The sequence below is a fragment of the Lithobates pipiens genome, unplaced genomic scaffold, assembly GCF_037356315.1.
Source record: "Lithobates pipiens isolate NorthernLeopardFrog02 unplaced genomic scaffold, aLitPip1_a1.2 Scaffold_18, whole genome shotgun sequence".
Classification (NCBI taxonomy): domain Eukaryota; kingdom Metazoa; phylum Chordata; class Amphibia; order Anura; family Ranidae; genus Lithobates; species Lithobates pipiens.
The window spans coordinates 330,147,353-330,170,204 of NW_027507758.1; the positions used below are offsets into that span (position 1 = coordinate 330,147,353).

At 41.5% G+C, this 22,852-nt stretch overlaps 1 protein-coding gene across 2 annotated transcripts in view; it reads left to right on the plus strand.

The window, feature by feature from the left end:
- The window catches only part of IBTK (inhibitor of Bruton tyrosine kinase), a 132,958-nt gene that overhangs the window by 104,879 nt on the left and 5,227 nt on the right, over positions 1 to 22,852 (plus strand). For both annotated transcript variants that reach the window (XM_077487330.1, XM_077487331.1), the window contains exons 27-28: positions 20,139 to 20,207; positions 21,764 to 21,896. In XM_077487330.1, coding sequence (XP_077343456.1) covers positions 20,139 to 20,207; positions 21,764 to 21,896 — 202 coding nt within the window. The remainder of the gene's footprint in view (positions 1 to 20,138; positions 20,208 to 21,763; positions 21,897 to 22,852) is intronic.

Genomic DNA, 22,852 nt, shown 5'->3' on the forward strand with positions numbered 1-22,852 from the left:
AAATACCTCATGCCTGTGATGCAGCAGTTAAATCCCTTGCTGGCCGATGTAATCTTCTCAATGGCTACTTCCAGGTACCGTGTTTTCAGCCTTTTGATTGGCTGGTGGCAGAACGACATCATCCTGTGTATGCGCATGGGACATTGTTCAGGCACAGCTGGAGTGTCACAGGAATGCCCAGCTCAGCGTGTATTCAGTAGAAGGCTGTAAGTTGGCAGGCAAGTGTTAACATTGCATGTCTCTTCTGCAAAAAGACCTGCCTGCTCATAATTTTGTATCAGTTACCTTTAGACCCCATTCACACCTGAGCGTTTTGTAGCTTGACGCCTGAAGCTACAAAACGCTGGAGGGGAAAAAATCCATTATTCTCAATAGAGATGGTTCACATCTCCACTACAAGTCGCCTGAAGCCCTACGCCTGAAGCTCAAACAAGTTCCGGACCCTTTTTTGTTGCGCGAATCGGGCTGATTTGGGCATTTTTATTCCCATAGAAACTAATGGAAACGTTCGATTCAAGCGACAACTAGCGCTTCTATGGGCGTTTTTTCGCTGTATCTGCTCAGGAGAAAATATAATTTACATAATTTACATAAGGAAATGACAGATGAAAAGCAGAAGCAGAAAAGGAAGCCGATGAAAAAAGAGATGAATATTTTTCCTATTGGCTGAAAAAAAAACGCCGGTAAAAACGCTCAAAAACGCTACGCTCAGGTGTGAATGCAGCCTTAAGGCGACTTGGAGTGGAGATGTGAACCATCTCCATTGAGAATAATGGATTTTTTCCCCTCCAGCGTTTTGTAGCTTCAGGCTTCAAGCGACAAAACACTCAGGTGTGAATGGGGTCTTTCACACTGAGGCAGTTTTTAGAATTTTTAGCAATAAAAATAGTGCCTGTAAAGCGCCTGAAAACTGCCTCTCATGCCTCCCCAGTGTGAAAGCCTGAGTGCTTTTAGACTACTTTCACACTGGGGCATTGGGGTTGTCAGCGGTAAAGCGCTGCTATTTCACACTGGAGTGAGAGCAGAGGCTCTTTACAGGCGCTATGCAGCCGCTATTTTTAGCGCTATAGTGCCTGTAAAGCGCCTCAGTGTGAAAGCAGCCTTATACCTGGGCAGTTCGTTTGTGGGGTGGTAAAAACAGTCCTACAAGCAGCATCTTTGTGTATACAGCGCTCCTACATCACACCTGCCCTTTGAAATGAAGGGGCAGCGATTTGGAAGCGCTGCAATTTTGGCGTTTTTAACCCACTTGTTAACCCCTTCTTGGGGGTTAAATGTTCCACTTTAAGTGCAGTATCTGAGAGCAAGCTGCATTTGCCCTTTGACACAAACCCAAAGCCTGTAGACACAGGCCCTAATTGGAGTTTGTTCCTTCTGAAATGCTTTGAGTCATTAAAGTACCCTAGTTTGAGTTAATTATTTAAACTGTTCTTCGCTTCCTACACTTTCATTTCTTTGAGGATTATATTACAGCTATGACATTTGATTTAATAAGCTCAGAAGGTGTATGTATGTATTACGGCCTGTTTTTTTTATTTCTTGACTTTTTTTTTTTTTTGAGTAACATTGTCAGGAGGGTAATTAATGATGGTGCAAATATTTTCCTTCAAATTGTTTCCTTAGATGGGAGAATACAGAGATCAATTGTGCCATTATTTTACTGAGGAAAATAATATATGTGATCACCAGAGAGTGCTGTTGCATAAGCATAAGACATCATACGGCAGGTGATCTTAATCTGGAGTCTAGCTAGGGCTGTTTGTGATAGAGTACACACACACGCTAACCTACAAAATAGGTTTTTATTTTTTTCCTATTAACTGTACTATCTCCAGGCTTTTAGATATGATAATAGCATTGATCCTTGGAGTAGACTGATGCATTAAGGCTGCTTTCACACTAAAAGCGCTGGCCGTTAGCGGTAAAGCGTTGCTCGTATTACCGGTGCTTTAGTGCTGTTTAAGCAGCGATTTTGTGCCACTTTTCGGCCGCTAACTGGGGATGCTTTTAACTCTGAAAAAGGGTTAATAACTCCCGTTTTGCGGTGCTTTCAAATTTCTTTTTGAGCCCTGCTATTCATTACAGTGGGCAGGCGTTTTGGAAGCGCTAAATACAGAGCTTCCAACCTGCCCCAAAGATGCTGCTTGCAGGATTTTACGGAGCATCCTGCAAACAAACTGCCCCAGTGTGAAAAGGCACACTGGAATGAATGTGAGGCGGTTTTCAGGCGCTTAGCAGAGGCGATTTCTAGAGCTAAAGCACCTGAAAACCGCCCCGGTGTGAAGCTGCTCTAAAACGCTATAGCTTGTTTTGGGGTAAATTAAAGGAAATGATTGGCAATGGATATAATCTGAAGTATAATATCCCCTCCTTAAAGTGGAGCTCCAGGCAAAGCTAAAGAAAAATATAAGCCAGTGATGTATTCATAATAAAGTCATTAAATGCATTTTAAATATAGTTGCCATAAATGATTGAATGGGGTTTAATTTTTTTTTCTACAATTGCCTGTACAGAAGTATACCATCCAACCTAGAACTTAAGAAAGAGTTACACCTAGGTGAGGGGAAACATCATGCTAAATATTAGGTGTGGCTTGATGAGGCATATTTAAATAGAATCTGAGACTACTCTAAGTATACAGTGCACACATTTGTTACAGTCCTTGCATCTACAAAATACTTAATAATTACTGTGTTATTAGTGAGAGCCACACAAATAAACCTAAAGAAAAAAAAAATTATAGACCGAGAACGAACCCTTTTTCTTCATTAAACAGATGGAAACGACATAATCAGTGAATGTTGAAAGAATAATCAAATTTCTCAGCAGTTTGTAACGTACAGCAGAGCTTAGAGAGTACAGTGGTTAGCACGATGTAAAATTTCATATAGAAGTCAGTGGTTAGGATGTGTATGTGCAGCAGTCAAGAGTATGTGTCATAGTGCCCCTTATATAGCTGTACAGTGGGAAAAGAGCACGACTAGCCTCAGTAGAAGTGAAAAAATGCCTTGGTGTTAGTAGTCAGTGGAAGTAAAACAAACTACTCTGGTGTCACTGGTCAGTAGGAGAAAAAAATGTCCCAGTATCGGAGGTTAGTGGAAGGGAAAAATGACCTGGCACCATTGATTGGGGGGGGGGGGATGCTTCAGTGTCCCATCATTGTTAAGTGAAAAAATTGTCCTTTTTGATGCTGTAGACTGTGCAGCACAGAGGAAGAATAACAGCTCATATGTTTCCCTGGTCTGCTCTGCTTCTCCTGACTTTTCTCTCCTTCTAATTCCACCTGCTTCACTTATTGTGATCTCCTGTGTAATGTGTGTTGTTTTTTTTTTGTTTTTTTTGGCTGCACATATTTTTTCCTTTCTGTGCAGCTTTGGGTCAGTCCCACTGACTGTCTTCCCTTTAAATCCACAATGTGCTCCAACTGACTTCTGCCGTCCAACCCTGACCTGGTTCCTCTTATGCTATTTTAAAGGATCTCTCTTCTTTCTCTTCAACCCACAGGTCCTGCTTTCCTCGTTTTTGATCTTCTGACTCCACCTTTTGATTTTTAAAACATGGCTAGTTGTACAGGAGCTCAAATGCACGAGGAAAGAGAGCACACACTTGCAATTACTGTCCTTTGTCCCTGTTCATCTTTCTAACTTTACCATTCAGCATTCGCAGCCAGGTGCAAGGGTTCCAGCAGGGCTGTCTTTAATATTGATTGGACCCTGGGCAGAACTTTTCTTGGGGCGTCCGCCTGCTCTGAGACATACAATAAATAGTAGCTAGATTCAAAATCAGTTTCCTGAATCAGATCAGGCAGTTATTGTGATTGGTTGCCAGAGGTTACAGTGTATCATTACTGCTCACTGACTGGTTGCGAGAGGTTACAGCACACATTACAGCTCACTGATTAGTTACTAGAGGTTACAGCACATGATTTCTGCTTGTTGATTGGTTGCTAGAGATTACTGTGGCTATGACCTCAAGGGGCATGATATACATATCAATGTCGCCGGCCGCCGCTATTTACATATGAATGCCGGTAATTTACATGTAAACACACGGTCTGCAGGTGAGTCACCTTTACACAACAATAGGGCAGAACTGGGCAGCATTAGTACCAGTACTTCACACTGAGATATAGTGACACAGCATGGGACGAAAACCTCAAGCGACGAGGGAATTTAAACCGGGATAGTTGGCAAGTACGAAGCAGCTGCTTTGGGCCCCACAACAATGACAGGGCCCATGGCAGCTGCCCCTTTTGCCCTGCCTTAAAAACGGCCCTGGGTTACAGCACCCAGAAGTGGGATATCAGGATTTTGGTCAAATCCTGGGACAATTCCTTGGGTTTGGAGGTATGCAGAAGCACTCAGACTGGGAAAGGGATAACTCAGGGCTTGACAAATTTGCTTGGAATCTAGGAGCCAGCATAAAAAGTTAGGAGCCAGGTCGGTAGCGGCGATCCGGACCTGTCCCTGGCCTGACATGAAGACGAGTGAGGGGAAGATAGCGCTGCCTCCCCCCCTCCCCCCCTGTCTCCAAGTCATTGCCCATAGCTCTTAGCGGGACATGTTATTTATTTCTTTTTTTCAAATGACAATTTTTTTATTTTATTGCATTTTAGTGTAAATGTAATAAGAATAAAAGTGACACAATTTTTTTTAAAAGAACATTAAAATTAAAATAAAAAAGAGAATTTTTTTTTTTAAACGCGCCCTGTCCCGCCCGCATATAAAAGCGGTGTTCAAACCACAGATAGGAGGTATCGCTGTGATCGGTAGTGCGAGAGCAATAATTCTAGCCCTAGACCTCCTCTGTAACTCAAAACATGCAACCTGTAGAATTTTTTTAAACGTCGCTTATGGAGATTTTAAAGGGTAAAAGTTTGTCGCCATTCCATGAGCGGGTGAAATTTTGAAGCGTGACATGTTGGGTATCAAATTACTCAGCGTAACATTATCTTTAACAATATAAAAAAAAATTGGGCTAACTTTACTGTTGTCTTATTTTTTTATTAAATAAATTATTTTTCCCAAAAAAAGTGCACTTGTAAGTCCGCTGCGCAAATACGGTGTGACAGACAGTATTGCAACAACCACCATTTTATTCTCTAGGGTGTTAGAATAAAAAAAATATATATAATATTTAGGGGGTTCTAAATAAAGGGAAGGAGATGGGCAGACAATAAAAAAACAGACAGAGGAAGCTGCATTAGCATTGCTGGTTGTCATACCAACGGCCACCACAAGAGGGCGCCATATTCCAGAAGGAATCATAGGACCGCAGAAGGCCTCAAAGCCGCGGCCTCAATTACCGGCCACCAGCGGAACGGCCAGACGCGATCACGCCGGGGGGGGGGGCCACGGAGAAAGGATACCCCCAGCTGTGCTGCCCCTGGCGCCAGGTCGCTAATTCTAGTCTCAAATGCGACCTGGCGCCCGGGTTTTGTCGAGCCCTGGGATAACTAACTCTTATGGCCCATACACATGGTTGGAAATTCTGATGGAAAAAGTCCAATCGGATTGTGTTGTGGGAAAATACGATCGTGTATGGGCTCTATCTGACTTTTTCTGTTGGAGTTTCCGACTGAAAAAGTTTGAGAGCTGGATCTAAAATTTTCCGACAACAAAATCGATCAGCCTTTTTCCGATCGTGTGTAGAGAATTCTGACGCACAAAGTGCCATGCATGCTCAGAACAAATTTGGAGACGAAAGCTGTTGGCTACTGGCCTCTACTTAGTCCAGCCGCACGTGTATAATGTCACCTCGTTCCGAACAATTGGATTTTCCGACAACTTTGTTAGACCGTGTGTATGCAAGACTAGTTTCGGCCAAAATCTGTCTGAAAAAATCCGATGTATTTTGTGGTTGGAATGTCCGACCGTGTGTATGGGGCATTAGCCTGTCAGGGTTCTATTGCTTTGCAGTTTTGTCAAACCGTGTAAACATGCTTACAGAGCAGAGCACAGGGATAACCTCATCAGAGTGCTGCTGTGACTTAATTGTCCAATCGGCAGGCTGGAGAAGGAGAGGTGACTAATTAAGCAGAATGTCAGCAGCAATCTTCTCTCCTATTGTCACCCATCAGATGGATAAGTAGCAGTTACTATTTATGTGGAGGTGACTTTATAGATATAAGAGTAAAAGAAGATGTATGGAGGTTGATTTTGCTAGTGTTCTGCTATAATAAATGTGCATTATGATAAAAAAAAATTGATCCCTGTATTTGTGACAAAATATGTTCCATCATCCCCTTTTTTTTTTTTATTAACTTACCATGCATTCAGTAAGCATTGGTTGATGCTTAAAAAGGCAAAAATCCATTTTAATACGAACAAATTGTTGATCACACTATACCAAATCCAGTGTCCTCTTTTCTGGCTATTGACACACAGATTATAGCAAATCTTTGTTTACTAACTGTTCTGGTGAGAGTTGTTTAGGTACAGCTCTAAGCAGTAGGATATGTAGTATGTTTTCTTAGAGGTTTTATTGAGAAATTGATAGCAGACAAAACCAGTTTTTCTGGAAACAGTAACAGTATATCACTATTGAGTAAAACTGGTAGAGCTTACTTTATTTCAGGTATAACTATTAACATTTTATGTGATTGAACCAGTGCAAGTGCTGAAAGTACCATATTTAAAAAAAAAAAAACGATACATAATGCTTTCTTCATATACATTTTTTGTCTTTGTTGCAAATTGTGATCACAAGCTCTAAAGAAGGTTTTATAGGCATCCCACATGTCCTACTGGTTTATTGCAGAGATCCCATCAGCACTGCTACTGCCAAAAACTTGCTAGGGCCATCCCGAGTGTGCACCTGTATTACCCTGACCATGCTGAGAGAGACAGAGGGGGGTGGGCCTGTGTACTGTACTGTATTCCAATATGAGGAATTTACAGGTAAGTCAAAATTCCTGTTATCTTAATTGTACAGTACAGGACACAGGACTTGTATTCATAGACAATGGGATGTACCCAAAGGGTGGGCAGCAACGTAGAAAGGGTTAAGGAATGCAAACAAAACACTCAGATAACAGCTTGAAGCACCTTGTAGCTGGAGCTTGCATTATGAGAGGCCTGAACATCCACCTGGTAGAAATTTGAGAACATGTGAACAGAGCACCAGGTGTCAGCCTTGCAAACCTGAGAAGCAAATACTTGACGTTTTAAAAGTCCAAGAGACTCCAACAGCCTTGGAAAAACTGGCTCTAATAGGGAACGAAGGAATTCTGTCCCTAACGGTGTAGTCCTTGGACATAAGCTGTCTGATCAAACCTGGCAATGGTGGAGCAGGAAGCAGAATGCCCTTTACAGGGGGCCACAGGCAGAACAAAGAGAGGATCAATTTCCCCGTCGTGTTTTGGAGCAGGACAAAGGGAAGGAAGGTTCATATCCTTATCAGGTGGAACGAAAAAATCACTTTAGGTAGGAAGAAAGGATGTGGTCTCAAAACCACTTCTTTCCTTGTGCAAAACAAGAAAGGGCTCTTTACACAAAAGATCTGCCAACTCAGAAAGACACCTAACAGATGTACTGGCCTCCATGAAGGCAACCTTACAAAAGAGGTCTTCCAATGGATGTGTCTCTAATTGGTTTGAAAGGTGGGTCACTAAAGAACATAGTACCAGGATGAGATGTCAAAGTGTCATAGGAGGTCCAATTGGGAGATTTATATAAGCAATGCCTTGGACAAAAAAAAAAACTCTTGAATAGGCATTGCAAAGAAAAAGATTTCTGGAATAAAATGGATAAGGCTGGAACTTGTCCCCACGCAGGGCTAGATGCTGGTCAATACCAGACTGAAGAAAGGGTAAAATACAAGAGACTATTCTCTGGGAATTGGCATCTTGCCTTTGCACCAGGCAAAGTAAGACTTCCAAATGTGATGGTAAATCTTGCAGGAGTTAGATTTTCTTGCTTTGAGTGGGAATGTCAGAAATGCCTCTATTTAGAACTTGGGTTTCAATGGTCATGCTGTTCAAGCCATTGGAAGGAAGGCATAAATCAGCTTGAATGGAGTCCAAGAAATCAACAGAGCATCTACTTTGAATATTAGAATATCCTTGGTTTTGGCCTCAAATTTGTTCAACTTGTTGGATATCCACTTCTGCCCCCCCCCCCCTCCCCCTTTGACAGAGACTTTAAAAGATCTCTGGGTGCAACAACCACACTCCCAGGTCTAGGCATCGTTGGCTTAGCAAGTCTGCCTGCCAGTTGTGGATGGTCAAGAGAACTGAAATGTGAGTCTTTGCCAAGAAGAGTATCAAACTTTTTTTTTTTTTTTTAAAGGGCGGTTTGACTTCTGATACCCCCTTTGGGTTTATGTAGGCCACTGCTGTGGCATTGTCTGACTGTCTTGGCTGAATGACTGATGGTTTTCAATTTCAGAATGTTCATGGGAAGTTTTGACTCCTGTGGGAACTAGGTCCCCTAGACAGTCAGGAAATTGTAAAGTCCACCCCAGCCTGTAAGCTTGACACCATCATCCCCACCATCCAAGGCATGTGAAGGAAAGCATTTCCCTATTGCAGGGCAGGACAGGAGATCCACCTTGTTGGGGAGCGCTTTGTCTAGCTGGACAAAAGCATTGGGTAATCTGAGAATTGGATTTGCTTGTTCCATGTCTTGAGTGTGTTGTAATGAAGATGTCTGTAGTAAAACTGGGCAAGGGGGGACTGCCTGGAAGGAGGATATCATCAAGCCCAGAGCCCTCATGCGTAATCAAATTGAGGTGTGCCATTTTGACCTAAGGATCCTCGTGTGGCACCTTAGGCCGCGTACACACGGGCGGACTGTATGGCCTACTTAGTCCGTCATACAATCCGACGGACAGTCCGTCATACTTTCGAATGAACGGACTTGACCACACACGGATGCACAAACAGTCCGTCGAAAGCTTGCACGATGACGTGTACAGCACGTACGACGGGACTAGAAATAGGAAGTCCAATACACAGCAATGCAACCTTCCGCCGTGTAAATCCTTTCTGAGCATGCGCCATTCTTAGTCTGTCGAACTAGCCTACTGACCAGCGGATTGTCCGCTGAAACCAAAGAATGACGGACAGAATTTCGAAAAATCCGAAATACTTAGTACGCCAGACTGCACGCTGAAAAAGTCCGCTGAAGCCCACACACGAGCGGACTGTCCGCTGAAATGTGTTTCGACGGACTAAGTAGGCCATACAGTCCGCCCGTGTGTACGCGGCCTTAGGAAAGCAAATTTTTTCTGAGGAAGGAAAATTTGGGGTTGGGCTGTGTCCAAGATTAGACCCAGGTTTTCCAGTGTGAGCTGGAGAGCAATAAACTAGGAACAGTGCTGCGCTACACCCAAATATATATATATATATATATATATATATATATATATATATAGTGACTTTCAATATGGGTATCAATCAAAACCATGAATAACATCATTACTTGTAATCACTTTAAATAAATGTGTATATATATGCATATATGTTCATAAAAACACCCAAAAACTTTTTGTTAAAAATTCTCATATGCAGTGCTTTTGAATGTGTTCTCCATCAATAAGTGAAGTGCTCCCCCACCAGTAGGAATGCTCGCTCATTTGACCAGTGAACCTATTTAAATATACTTTGCACTTTGTCCAATCGCCTGGTAATTCCTCCTCATATACGCCAATATCTCCAATAGATGATGATTAGACAGGTGCCCTTTCAATCATCGTCAGGTCTCCTTTAAATTATAAGCATCCTTCCATACCACTGTATAGAATGCTCAAAGAGGAAAGAAGAGGCCTTCAATAGTGCAGTACCTTTTATTACTAATTTAAAAAATAAAAATCCACAATATAGCATGCTTGCATATTAAAATCGAGTCACAGGCTCCTTAACAGCATTAAAAACACACCCTTCTGGTTTAGCTCCAGACCAGAAAGTGATGTCACCTGGCTCTGCCCTACAGATTACATAATTTGCCCAGGTGACTTCCTTGGGGTAAGAGTCATCATCTGTTGGGCATAGTGGAGTATATGAAGAGGGATTACTAGACAATTGGACAAAGCACAATATGACCTGTATATTTATATAGGTCCATGGGTCAGTTGTGCAAGTATTCTTACTGGTGGAGGAGCACTACACTTTTTGCTGGAGCATGGATTCAGAAGCACTGAATATGAGAATTATTGATGAACTTTTTGATGAAGTTTCTGTGTTCTGTGGTGTTTCTATGAGCTTCTATGAGTAGTAAGCTATACACATTTACTTAAGGTGATTAAAGGTAATGGTGTTATTCATGGTTTTGATTGATATCCATATTGGAAGTCACCCAATATTTTGTGAGTAGTGCAACATGGTTGTTGATGGTTTGGTGTGGGAATACTGGTGTATGCTGCAGCTCTAAAATTTGTATTTTTATTTTGTTTTTTTGGTGGCACACAAAGATTGTTTATTATGTGTTTAGAGCTGGAGAGCAGTCTATAGAAAGTTAATTATTAAGCCAAAGTTTTAAAGAAACTGAATCATTCTTTTGATGTTGGCAGACCAGGTTGAGGCCAAGGAGGCCAAGGAACCTTTTAGTAGGAGGTCATCCAGATAACCTGTGATATTAATGTTCCGGGCTCACAGAAGAGCAGGGCAAGCACCTTTTGTGAACTCGGGGTGTAGATATCAGCCCCAATGGTAATGGTCTCCCACAGCAAAACATTGATGTAATGGGAAGATAAGAATGTGTAGATGGGCATCTTGTATGTCTGCTAATGCCAGAAATCCCCCTTCATGCAGAGAAGCATTGACAGATCTTGTTAATTCCATCTGGAATTTTGGTACACAAGGACATCTGTTTAGAGGTTTTTAGATGCAGCATTGGGCTAATGCCTCTATTAGGACTGTAAATAGGTTTGAATAGAAATCTTCAATTTATTATAAATGAAGTGGTGCAACCACCCCTTGTGCCTGAAGTTGGTGCAAGGCAGTTATTAAAACTGGAGCTGACAAATTGGAAGGCAAAAATAAAGGAGGGGTAGAGATAGAAACTCTATTGTGTGCCCCTTTGAACTGATAGATGTTACTACAAAGGCCAGCAGACGTCCCCTCACTCCAAGGAATGGGGGGGGGGGCACCTTTGGTGTGCAGAGGGATTGTGGTCCTACTCAATTGACTTAAGTGTCCAGGGCTTGCAACAAGGTCCTATTCACTAGGTAAAGGTAGGAGTCATAGGAGATGAAATCTTATGGGGTAGGGCTACCTTGGAGAGGCCGGGAAATAAACCAACAAGAGGACGCCTTCTATTCATTGATAAAATACAAGGCTTTCTATGACTAAGCCTTGCCCAGCCCGACTCGTTTTTTGTTCCGGGAATGGGAAGAAAAGTCCCCTGTACTGCTGTGGGAACACAGCACTGTATACTGTATGTCGCTACTGCTACTTACAGCTTATACAGCACTGCCAGTGGCCACAGTAAGGAAATGGTTTGTTTGGGCCAGCTTGGCCAAAACTATTTCAAGTAGGTTGGGCTTTGATATACAGTATCTTTTATATTTGAACTTTAAAGGTATTGTAGCTTGCATAAGGTTTCTAACTGGTACCTTTTAGTAGCACTACTAGATCTCTGTTAGCACATTAAATTTTAATACCTCACTGAAAATGTATGTCAAAAGTTGATTGCAGCTTATATTATACAGCATGAAAAGGTATAGGGGCATATTTATAAAGCAGTGAATCTGACAGTCGGCAAACATTCTCTACCAGAGAATAGTTAAAATCACACTCGCTGCTTTAAAAATGGACCCTATAAGGTTTCTAAACCGAGAGAATTGACAGTGAATTTTGTACACAAAATATTATAAAAAAAAAAATGTTATCTGCAGAAAAAGTATGAACTTTCCTCAATAAATAACACAAATCTTTCTCTCATAAAACCATTCATAGGAAGCTCTGACAATTATAAGATGCGGCTAAAAAGTTTAAAGCTTTAACTGAGCTCAGTTCTTTCCAAACCACAGCCTGTCTGGCCTCAAATATAGCCTTTTCCACAGTAAAATGAAGGACTGTGTAACAGTTTCTAAATTAAACAAATGAAACTCCAGTAGGGTCGTGTATAAAAGTACAGTTGAAACAAATATAAAATAATTTTTGTTTCTGAATCTCGGCGATTTAATATTTGTCTCATTTAGCATGCAAATTCAGAATTTAATGTAAATAAACTCTTTTGGCAACTGATGAGTTCTTGTGGGCACTGTAATCTGGGCATGATTACATATAATCAGATCAAATTGTTGCCATGCCTTTCCCTCATCTTGACTGTGTGGGTGGAAGTGCTGGAGGGTGCACTGGCAATGACAGCAGATTGGAGCATGCAGGGCCCCCTATCTTTTTTTATATCACACCCCATATCTATGCTGGGAGCCCCAAAGAGGTTTCAGCAAGGCAGTACTTGGAGCTGCAAAATGTAAAAAAAATAAAATAAACCTATCATTGGTGAAATACCAAGTTACAGCTGCCCTTCTGAAAAGGCTAGTTATCTGGGTATTAGGCCTCGTTCACATGGGCATACTTAAGTATACACCCGTGCAAGGGCTGTGTTTGCCTGCTTGGGATGCACTGGTGTTCTGTGCATCCACAAGCAGGCAGTCTTTTTGATGTCATTTGGGATAAAGCAGCTTCATGGAACAGCCACTGCTTCCAATTTCACACCTGTTTGGGTGTGTGTCTCCAAACTCACACTGTCGTTCGGGACAATGCGCCCACACAGATTTCAAATTGGGAGCAGCAGCTGTATCCCAGTTGACATAAATGGTACTGCCCATGTGTGAATGCATGAAACACCTGTACATCCCTTGCGAGCAAACACAGCCCTCACACAAGTGTAAGCCTTTAGCCCCATGCTGACTTCAGTACATTAAATCACTGACCCAAAAGAAACATGCACTCAGAGAAAGCTTAAATATTCCTAGGTGTTCAGGTTAAAGCGGAGCTCCAGACTCCTGAAAAAATTAAGTCAGCAGCTACAAATACTGCAGCTGCTGACTTTTAATATAGGACACTTACCTGTCCACGAATCCAGCAGAATCCTCACCCGAGCTGATCTTTCGTTTACAAAAGGTTTTATTAATATTCATTCCAACATAACAGCACATCACAGTGATGGTCACATCTCGAATAACATACAATGGTACACTGTGAGAAATAAAGTAAGTAGATATGTTCAAGACCTGAAGGTTCCATGAAGGGCATCCATAATAGTTGGGTAAATTGATAATGCCATCTGGAATCTCAGTGTTCTGGAACCCGCTGCGTAAAATGTAGTTATAAATGTCTTCACCAAGTTATGAATGCAGCTTGCTATTAATCCATAGAGCTAATATGTAAATAATCAAAAATGAACCATATAACAATGTTAGAAGTATAACACGTAACCATCCCACCCAGGCCTAGGCCAGGGGGCCTAATGTGCTGATTGGAAGAGAAACGAAAGAAGAGAAATGGAAGAGAGAGGTTGTACAGTAGGAATATGAGGAGGAAGAACAGTAAGAAGGAAGCGGAGTCTACGGGGTGGGGGGCAGAAATAAGTAAAATCGAGAGGAGCATAGCATCAAATCTAGAGGGTTTAACATGGGCGACCCAAGGTTGCCAAACTCGAAGAAATTTGTCATGAGTGTTCGAAAGTATAGCCGTCAATATCTCATTTACCATGATATCGTTAATTTTTAACCGCCTCAAAGCTGAGTACTGGTGTCTTCCATACCCTCGCAGTAGTTTGTTTATATGCAGTAAAAAGATGCAACGCCAACTGGCGCTCTGTAATTCCGCAATTGGTTTACAGAGAAGAGCCTCGTAAGGATCTCTCTTTAGGTTGGTATAAAATAAGTTGTGAAGAAGAGCGTAGACTCTGATCCATAATCTGAATACCTTCGCACAAGTCCACCAAGTGTGCGCCACAGTACCTTCTTGAGAACATCCACGGAAACAAAGGGAAGAATAGGTTGGAATAAAACGTGCCAGCGGAGCTGGGGTGTAAAACCATCTATAGAGTATTTTATAAGCATTTTCTAAAATGAGAACATCTTTGGAGCATTTGGACAATGCTAAAGTTATGACCTGCGAGTCCTCTGGGTCCAGCTGCCTCCCCAGCTCCGTCTCCCACTGATGATGGTAAGGAGATAAGGGTGGCTTTTTTGAGGAAATTATTGCTGAATAGATTAATGAAATTAAGCCAGGAAATTGCATGATCTACAGAGGCTTTCAAAGGGGGTCAAGGTATACGGAGTAGGCCAAGACTTTATGAGCTGTTGGAGTGCCGTAGTTGTAGGTAGCTATAATGTTCTCGAAAGGGAATATCATGTGGAGAGCGTAGGGCAGCAAACACAATTATCCTAGTTGGGGTGAACAAAGAGTGGATGTCAACAAAGCCGTTATCGATCCATTAGGAGAACTGTTGCGGATTATCACACCCAGGCAGAAATAACAGACACTGGAGGACACAAAGTAAGGGAAGATGAGGAGATGTTGATCCTGCTGAATATTTAATCGAATCCGAATCTATTGGCTGCTATATAGTAGGCTTGTAAGTTGGGAACCAAGAGACCACCGTTGATCTTATGGGCGTATAGAACTTGTTTATTCTGGGTCTAGAAGAACAAACTTCAAAATCCTGCGCTGATGTATGCATAAAATATGGGAAGGAACTGCCGATAAGACCAAGAAAAAAATCAATTTTGGAATGTATATCAGCCCGAGCTTATTCTTCAATCGGCTCTCGTATATTTTTGATACCATCTTGGCTAAGGGAAACTGGCAGTGAAGCCTTGCGGCTTCACAGCTGGTTCGCTAGTGCGAATGCTATGTGCCCCCCCCCCCCTGAAAGGTGCCAAATGTGGCGGGGGGAGAGAGACAGATAAGCACAGCTTCTCCTTTTGGGTGGAGCTCCGCTTAAACCCGAAGAAATTGGCAACTTGTAGGTATGATGATCTTTTCTAAAAATTTGTAATTATGAAAATAAGATTACTTTATGTACCGGAGTGTAGAGTTTTTAATTTAATTCTATTCTATTGAATTTTGCCCCAGCCCCTGTTGTATTTGGGCAGTCAGTACTTCAGGCTACTTGGGCAGTGGTTGTCAGAATGCTGAACAGTGACTGCAGCTGGTTGCTGCAGTCACTTATCAACAATTTCCTGCTTGGCTCCTTCAGTCTTCAGATAGAAGTTTGTCAAGCAGAGTGGTGAAGGTATGGCACCCACAAATACATTTTTGGCAGATTCAGCAGGGTGTATGGCCATCTTTAGAAAAACATTTGTGAGCTCTCATATTGGCAAAGGAGCTCTCCTCAACAGACAAAATACCCGTGTACATATACCTATTGAGATAGTGCCGAATCTGCAGGAGATGAATTACGAAGAACTTGTAAATGTTTTCCTTTGACCAGAAATACAGCATGACTCAGTTTCTAACTGCAGGACAGCTCATTTCTTTTTGATATATTATATTTTAAGGTGGCTTGTAAAGACCAGTTATTGTTAGCATGAGCAAAGCCTGTGGTCTGATAGTGTTCCTTATGTTTGAACTTGTCATAATGGCATTGCTGGGTGTAAATATATGTGTAGTATTGTGGAGCCAGTTTGCACTATTGAGCTTCAAGTACAACTACAGCAAAGCAAAATTGTTTTCTTTAAAGCAGAACTCCGGCTTTTTTTTTTTTCCATGTCCTTGTTGTTGATCTCCTACCTTTACCCACTGCCATCCATGTTCTTCTGAGATCTGTAATAGGCTGCTGAACTTGCTGAAAAACGTATTGCCTGCTGACATCCTGTTTGTAGGAGCGCTGGCTTCTATCCCTCTCCTCAGCAAAGCCAGCTGTTTGACACGCCCCCTTGTAGTCCTCAGAAAGCCGAGCAGGGGGCAGCAGAAATGTTCTGGGTGGAAAGACCGCACTGCCGCCGCCCGCCTGCTATCTCTGCACAGAGCAGGGATTATCATCAGTAATTACTTGTAAATTACCCAGTGGGGATCTCCCACAGTGTCCGGTATTGTTATATGAGCAGCTGATGTCCCGCATCAGTGCTCGGCGTTCTCGTATAACAATACCGGACAGTGTGGGAGATCCCCGCTGTGTATATACAAGTAATTACTGATGATCCAGCTCGGCACTGGTGGTCCCTGACGAGCGGCACTGGTGATCCCTGACATGGTGGTCCCTGACGAGCGGCACTGGTGGACAGTGATAAGCTGCACTGGTTTGCTTTAATTAAATGCATTAAATTAATATTATATTAATATGCTTTGTATTTATAAGGCTGTAACCTATCATACCGTGTGTTATGTAATGGCTTGCTGCCTGCAGAATGAGGGGTTTGTATTATGTTGAAGTGGGCGAGTTTACAAGTACAAGCTTAGTGTACCTCCCACATTCACTCCCATCCCAAGGATTCATAGGAAATGTAGGCTGATTACAGTTAGAGAGAGAGAAGAGGATATGATGCAATTGTTCTAACACCTCTTGGGCAGAATACAGGCTACATTTTTTCAATCACAAAACTGACTTCCTTGGGGAGGGTGTACTAATAGGGGATTTTTTGAAAATTCCAGAGTTTCTGCTTTAATATTGAGTTACTATAACTAAAGCCGGCCATACACTGATTGAATTTGGTGAACCAGCCACATTTCAACAGAAGTTGATCGTTTTATTTATTTTTTTATTTCCTGTTGGCTGAGAGAGAAAAAATGAACAGTGTATGGCCAGCCTAATCCCTTTCTGCCGCCTTTACACATATGTGGTACTTGTGGCATATATGTCAAACCTGCTGAACCAACCAAATTTCAGTGGGTATGTGACCTTTAAGCAAACAGAAGGTGATCAAATGATCAACTTCTGTTGAAGATTGTTCCAGTTGGCTGCATCCCCTGATCATTGTATTAGATATAGCCTCTGATTAGCTATCAAGTGATCAATCAATGTATAGTCACCCATGTATTTTTTTTTCTTTTTGAATAGAGAAAGGGATATATTGTAATAGATAATATTGCAGTAAAGGAGGAAAAAGGTAAACAAAGGTGTGTATACAAAACATAATTCACCTGTATGCCCAAAGCAGTTGTGATAATATGTACAGTTTTTTACGAACACTTGTCAAAGTTGCAAATCTGTGTTCAAGTGTTGAGACTTATTTTACCGTAACACACTTTTTTAATCTCTGCTTACCTGATCCTGGGTTGTGCACAATTCAGATACCCAGATCAGATTCAGCGTTCTCGTGTTGAAATCCACTTCTCTGCAGCCACCACTCGGCTCCCGTATTGCCATTTTTTTTTGTTACATTGTTAGGCTGCTGTCTCTTCTGCATTCAGGCCTAGTGCCTCCTGATAATGCACCACTTTGGGCTGCTCCCTCCTTTTATGGATGGAAGACCATGTCACATACTAGGCATTGAGAGCACTGATCATTCGCCTAGGTGGGAATTGAGCATGGTGGGCAGGCCGAAACCTGTTAACTGTAAAAAAAAAATGTAAACGAGAATAGGGAGATATTTATGTAACAGAATGGGGGAGGGTTGGTGAGGAGGAAACTTTATTTTGGGGAGTGAACATCTGCTTTAACCACTTGACCTCCAGAATATTTCCCCCCCCCCCCCCTTCATGACCAGGCCATTTTTGCGATAAGGCACTGCGTTATTTTAACTGACAATTGCGCAGTCATGCAATACTGTATCCGAATAAATGTTGTGCCCTTTTTCCCCACAAATAGAGCTTTCTTTTGGTGGTATTTTATCACCTCTGCAGTTTTAATTTTTTTTTTGCACTACAAACAAAAATGACTGACAGTTTTGAAAAAAATATAAAACCTATCCAATAAAAAAAAAAGGGTATATTGATTGGTTTGTGCAAAAGTTAGTGTCTACAAACTATGGGATATTTTTATTCATTCGTTTTTTTTACTAGTAATGGCTGTGATCAGTGACTTCTAAAGCGACTGCGATATTGTGGTGGACATTCTGACACTGACACTTTTTGGGGACGCTTAATACAGTGATCAGTGCTAAAAATATGCACTGTAATTGTACTAACGATAGTGGCTGAGAAGATGTTAACATCAGGGACAATAAAAGGGTTAGCTGTGTGCCTAGCCAGTGTTTTACTATACTGTGTGAGGTGCTTTTATTGGGGAAGAAATTATTTATTATTATTATTTCCTGCTTTGCAGGGACACAAACTCCACCCCTTCCCTCCTATCAGGACGATCTGCCTTGTTTACATCGGCAGATTGCAGTTCTGTATCTCTGCTGATCAGCGAGTGCCGGAGAACATCGAGTACCCTGCACTCGCCTATCGGCTTTCCGCTGTGTGTAATCGCAGCGGGAGTGAGCCCCCTACCCAGGCGTGTCGGATCGTGTATTTTACATGTAAGTAAAACTGCTATATGGTGGGCTTGAAGCTGTTTAGCTTAGGTTGGTCAGTATTTAAATCCGTTAACTTTTTGCCTGCCCTGTTCTTCATTGCTTCCTTTTTGCTTTCTTGATGGTGCATGGGTAAACAGAAAATAAGAGCATTTTTCCCCAGTGTGAACATATAAAAAAAAAGACAGTATTTCTAGTATGGTGGGGAGGGTTTAGATCTGTCAGATTTGTATTGCATCTGTGTCTACTCATGCTCTTCACTAAGGATGAGCTCAGGCATGTTTGCATACGCCACGTGTAGAGCCTGCCAGAAAGTCGGCGCAGCTCTTTGCTAATCGCAGGCAGTGAGACATTGTCCGATCTCTGCAGCCGTGCATCAGGGAAATGTCTTACTGCCTGGGATTAGCGAAGCGCTGCGCCGACTTCAGGGCGGGCTCTGCACGTGACATATGCGAACACCCCTGAGCTCATCCTTACTCTTCACCCGTACTGCAATATAATATTTTTATTGCTGTCTGTGTCTTCATTAAAGAGGAAGTAAACTCTACCACTCTGATGCTTCTTTTCATTTAGTCCATTATAATAAGTAATTATCAAACTATAGCCACTGTAATCCAGCCCAAATTGCATATTACTGTTTAAAGAAACTTTAAAAAACTTGTTTCCAGGGGTTATGCAGCGCCATCTTAAGTATTGTTTTCTCAGTCCACAGTGGAGTGTACTTCCGCCCTTACATTGAGCACGTCCTGTACTGTTAACCAAGCCTCCTTCTCAATCCAATGTTTCTATGGCAACCCTGCTTCCCTGTTCATAGCTGACTTGTTTTTTTTCATAGTATTTACTTGTGCAGATTGTCTAATGTTTGCCTTTGTCAGTCTTATCAGCGTCAACTGATAAGACTGCAGTAATTGCCAGGTTTACACTGCATGTGAGGTCGCATGGTCACATGGGGGTGTAGGAGGAAGCTCTGAATGATTCTGCAGTCTCCTGGGATATCAGTGTTGTGCCATAGGAAGTCCTTATAACAGATAGACAAGCACAGAGAGAGTGTGCCATAAATCAGGCGAGATCTGGGCATGCTCAGTGACTTCATTCTACAGACTAACAAAAAATATTACAACAATACTAAGCAAGTAAGGAGATATCTACAAGCAGTATTCATTAGGGTTTTTTTATGCTTATTTACATGGGACAAAGTTGTGGGGGAGAGTTTACAACCACTTTAAGATGATTTCCCCTCTCTTCCATTGAAGTGACTGATATCAGAACGCAAAGTGCGGTGAAATATCTTCAGTGGGGAGATGGTCAGGATATTAAAGCTGAGGTTTAAACCCTTCTACTCTATTCAAAATGTAAAAAAACGTTTTGGCTTGAGTTGGGATAAATATTTTATTAGAGAAATATTGAGGGCCGTGATTATAGACTTCCTCCTGAATAAAGCCAGCTTGTGTGGATGTTGTGACCCACTGGCTTCGAGTCGCTGACCCGAATGCTTTGAGTCGCTGACCCACAGCAAGTGTACAGATCAAGAGTCAGAGAAAAGCTGGAAGACCTCATCAGCATGACAACCAGGCAAATAGCATTTTCAGAGAGATTAAAACATGGCAGCCTTCTTTTTCGCATGACAGGTGTCCATTAAAACAAGAGGTAAATGCTACCCTTTAACATTGGTGAGTTCTGGGGGTTAAGTAAGCTTCTAAGAATTCACTTACTACAAGCTAGAATGCTGAAAACCGGTAAAATATCAGTATTGAAACCAGCATTTTATTATTTTCTATCATCAGGAGACCCCCTGAACCTGTGACCCAGGAAGCCAAGCTGAAATGTGACGTGCCACAGCAAGACAGTTCAAAGTAATTCAATTTTACAATTCATTTCTACTGTAAAACATAAGTGATGCACATACAGACACAATTGTCCAATCTATGTTCTAGACTCAGTATAGGTAAAATAACTCATTAGCCTTAAAATAATTTAACACACGAATTGCATGCCTTTTTTTATTTATTTTTTTGGCCTCGTTAATTAATATGTTTAAAATAAGAACTATCTCTGCTAGCCTACAGCCTATAGTCAAGGTTCAATTAGATGTTACCCCTAATGGAATGACAATCTGTTTGTTAAATTACTGTGCATCATAAATTGCTTTCTCTTTTGTTTCATTCTTTCTTGCATCTCAGTGCTGCTGATCACCTGCAGCCTCATTGCAGTTACTACTTGTCTACATGCATGCAGTCCAGCAATGGCTACATGACATTACTCAGGGTGGTTTTCCTGATGGTGACAACAAAGGACCATGCCTGCTAAATGTGTGTTGAAGCAGCAACTTGCAGCTTTAATTGGATGTCCTGATGACAGGGTAATAACTCAAGAGCACAGTTTTAAATCGGGAGCAGAATGTTGTCATGCTAAAAAAGAAAGAGCCTGAACAAGGTCCTACATGGCAGGATTACCAGGGTGTTTGAATTGCAAACCTGCAGATTTTAAATTACTGAATCTGACCTTTGAAATTACATCAACAATTTAATGCTCATGTGTTTAGTATTTTTGTGTTTATATCTACTATGAACCTGCCACTGAACATTAATGGAGAGGGAAAGTTGGAAAACACAGTTAATGCTGAAATTAACCATATTTGAGCCCCACAAGCCAAAAACGCTATTTAATTCATTTTTAATATTCAAAGCAAACTTCCCCATTCATCCATGTTTCCATGCTTTATTTTATTGAGAAATAACTTTGAACCCCCCTTCCTGGCATTTCTAGCTGCTGCCATTTTGAGTAATGGCAGATGATTTATGTAGCATTTTCTTCTTGCAATCCCTCTGCCCTTAGCTCAAGCATGCAAGGCAGGAGGACGTGCTTAGCTGAGAAAACCCCTACCTCCCAGATGAAAGAAAAAAATGCACAATGAAGACTCCTGGGATATGGCATCATTTTGGCTTAGGCCAGAAGGCAGCTAACGAAATTATAAAAAAAAAAAAGTTTAAAGCAAGTAAATTTAACATACTTTCCTATCTATTTACTAAGGTTAGCAGAATAAGGAATAAAAATGGTTAATGTTAATTTAGAAAGTAAAGTTCCGCTACATTTTTTACTTGAGATATGTTGATAAAAGGGATATTGAATTCTGTTTGGATACAAGCATCATTTGAGATCTGTGTAGGAAAAGATGTGTGCTTTGCCTCTTGGTTGCTTCCTCCCCTGGCTGTGTTTAATGCTGTACCAAGATTGTCTAAGTGGGTGGGGGCTTCAAGAGAGATGCCTATAATGCCCTCATGATTATGGAAATGTGATGGTCTTGGAGGCATATATGCATTCTGGTAGTGATAGCTATGTACCATGAAAACTGTGGACCTTTAAACATTGGACGCCAGGGTTATGACCCTCTTTCTTAACACCTTTGCAGCCCATGGCTTTCACCGCTAAGCAAAAACAAATCATCCGTGGTCCCTGTCACTTTTACTGACATTGTTGAGGAGGAAAAGCAACAGGAAGCTGCTCTTATAAGGAGTCGGGAGAAGCCTTTGGCACTTATTCAGGTACTAAAGATGCCAATATTAACTGCAGTTTTATGGCTCCTCAAACATATTTTCACACTTGTATTTATGCTGGTCATTATGTATTTATGCTTGTTATTATGTGTCTAGGTATGTCCATGCTTTGACTGATCTGAATCCATGAATGTGCTCATCTCATAACAAGTACAGCCAGAAAAATGTTTGCATGCAAAAATAGTTTTAAACAAATCTAATCATGGGTATAAAGTTTATGTAAAGGGAATTTTTTCCATTGATGGACAAGGGAAGTCATTTATTGCTGTGTTATACTGCGGCCTACATGAGGATCAGATGCTGGCAAAAAAATAATAATAAAGTTGTAGGCCCAACCCAGCATAACACCTCTTCTACCCATCATGCCTTAGTTTTGCTAGCCTCTCAGGAGGAGGGAGATTCTTATTGGAGCTTATTTTTCGAACTTTTTTCTTCAATCAGAATTCCTCACTACACCACTGTGTCTCTCTATATGGCAGCTATCTGAATCTGTCTTTCCTCAGCCTGTCCAACAATACCCCCCCTCCTACTGGACAGAGTCAGCATGGAAGTGACCTTTGGACACTTGGTTCCACATAAGGTGCTTTCTAGACTTTGTTCGGGTAACAAGTTAGCCATCGAGTGTATTCCAGGTCCAGATGTTGGCATTACCACTGTGCTTGCCCTGTCTTTGAAGACTCGCTTTGTGAGTAGGCTGATAGGGCTGAGCACTGGAACTACCTTGTTAATTGCACTGAATAATGGGGAAGCCTCACAGTAAACAAGATACCATCATCCCATTTAGTATATAGAGAAAAAGAAAGATGAGCATAAAGCTCGAAAGCTAGGAAAAGGCTCTGGAGGGGATTTTCCTAAACTAATTTTTGTGGGAATAATAGGGACTATTGCGGTATCATATAATAAACCAATGATTAATTAGGACTAAAAATTCAATAACATTTTAT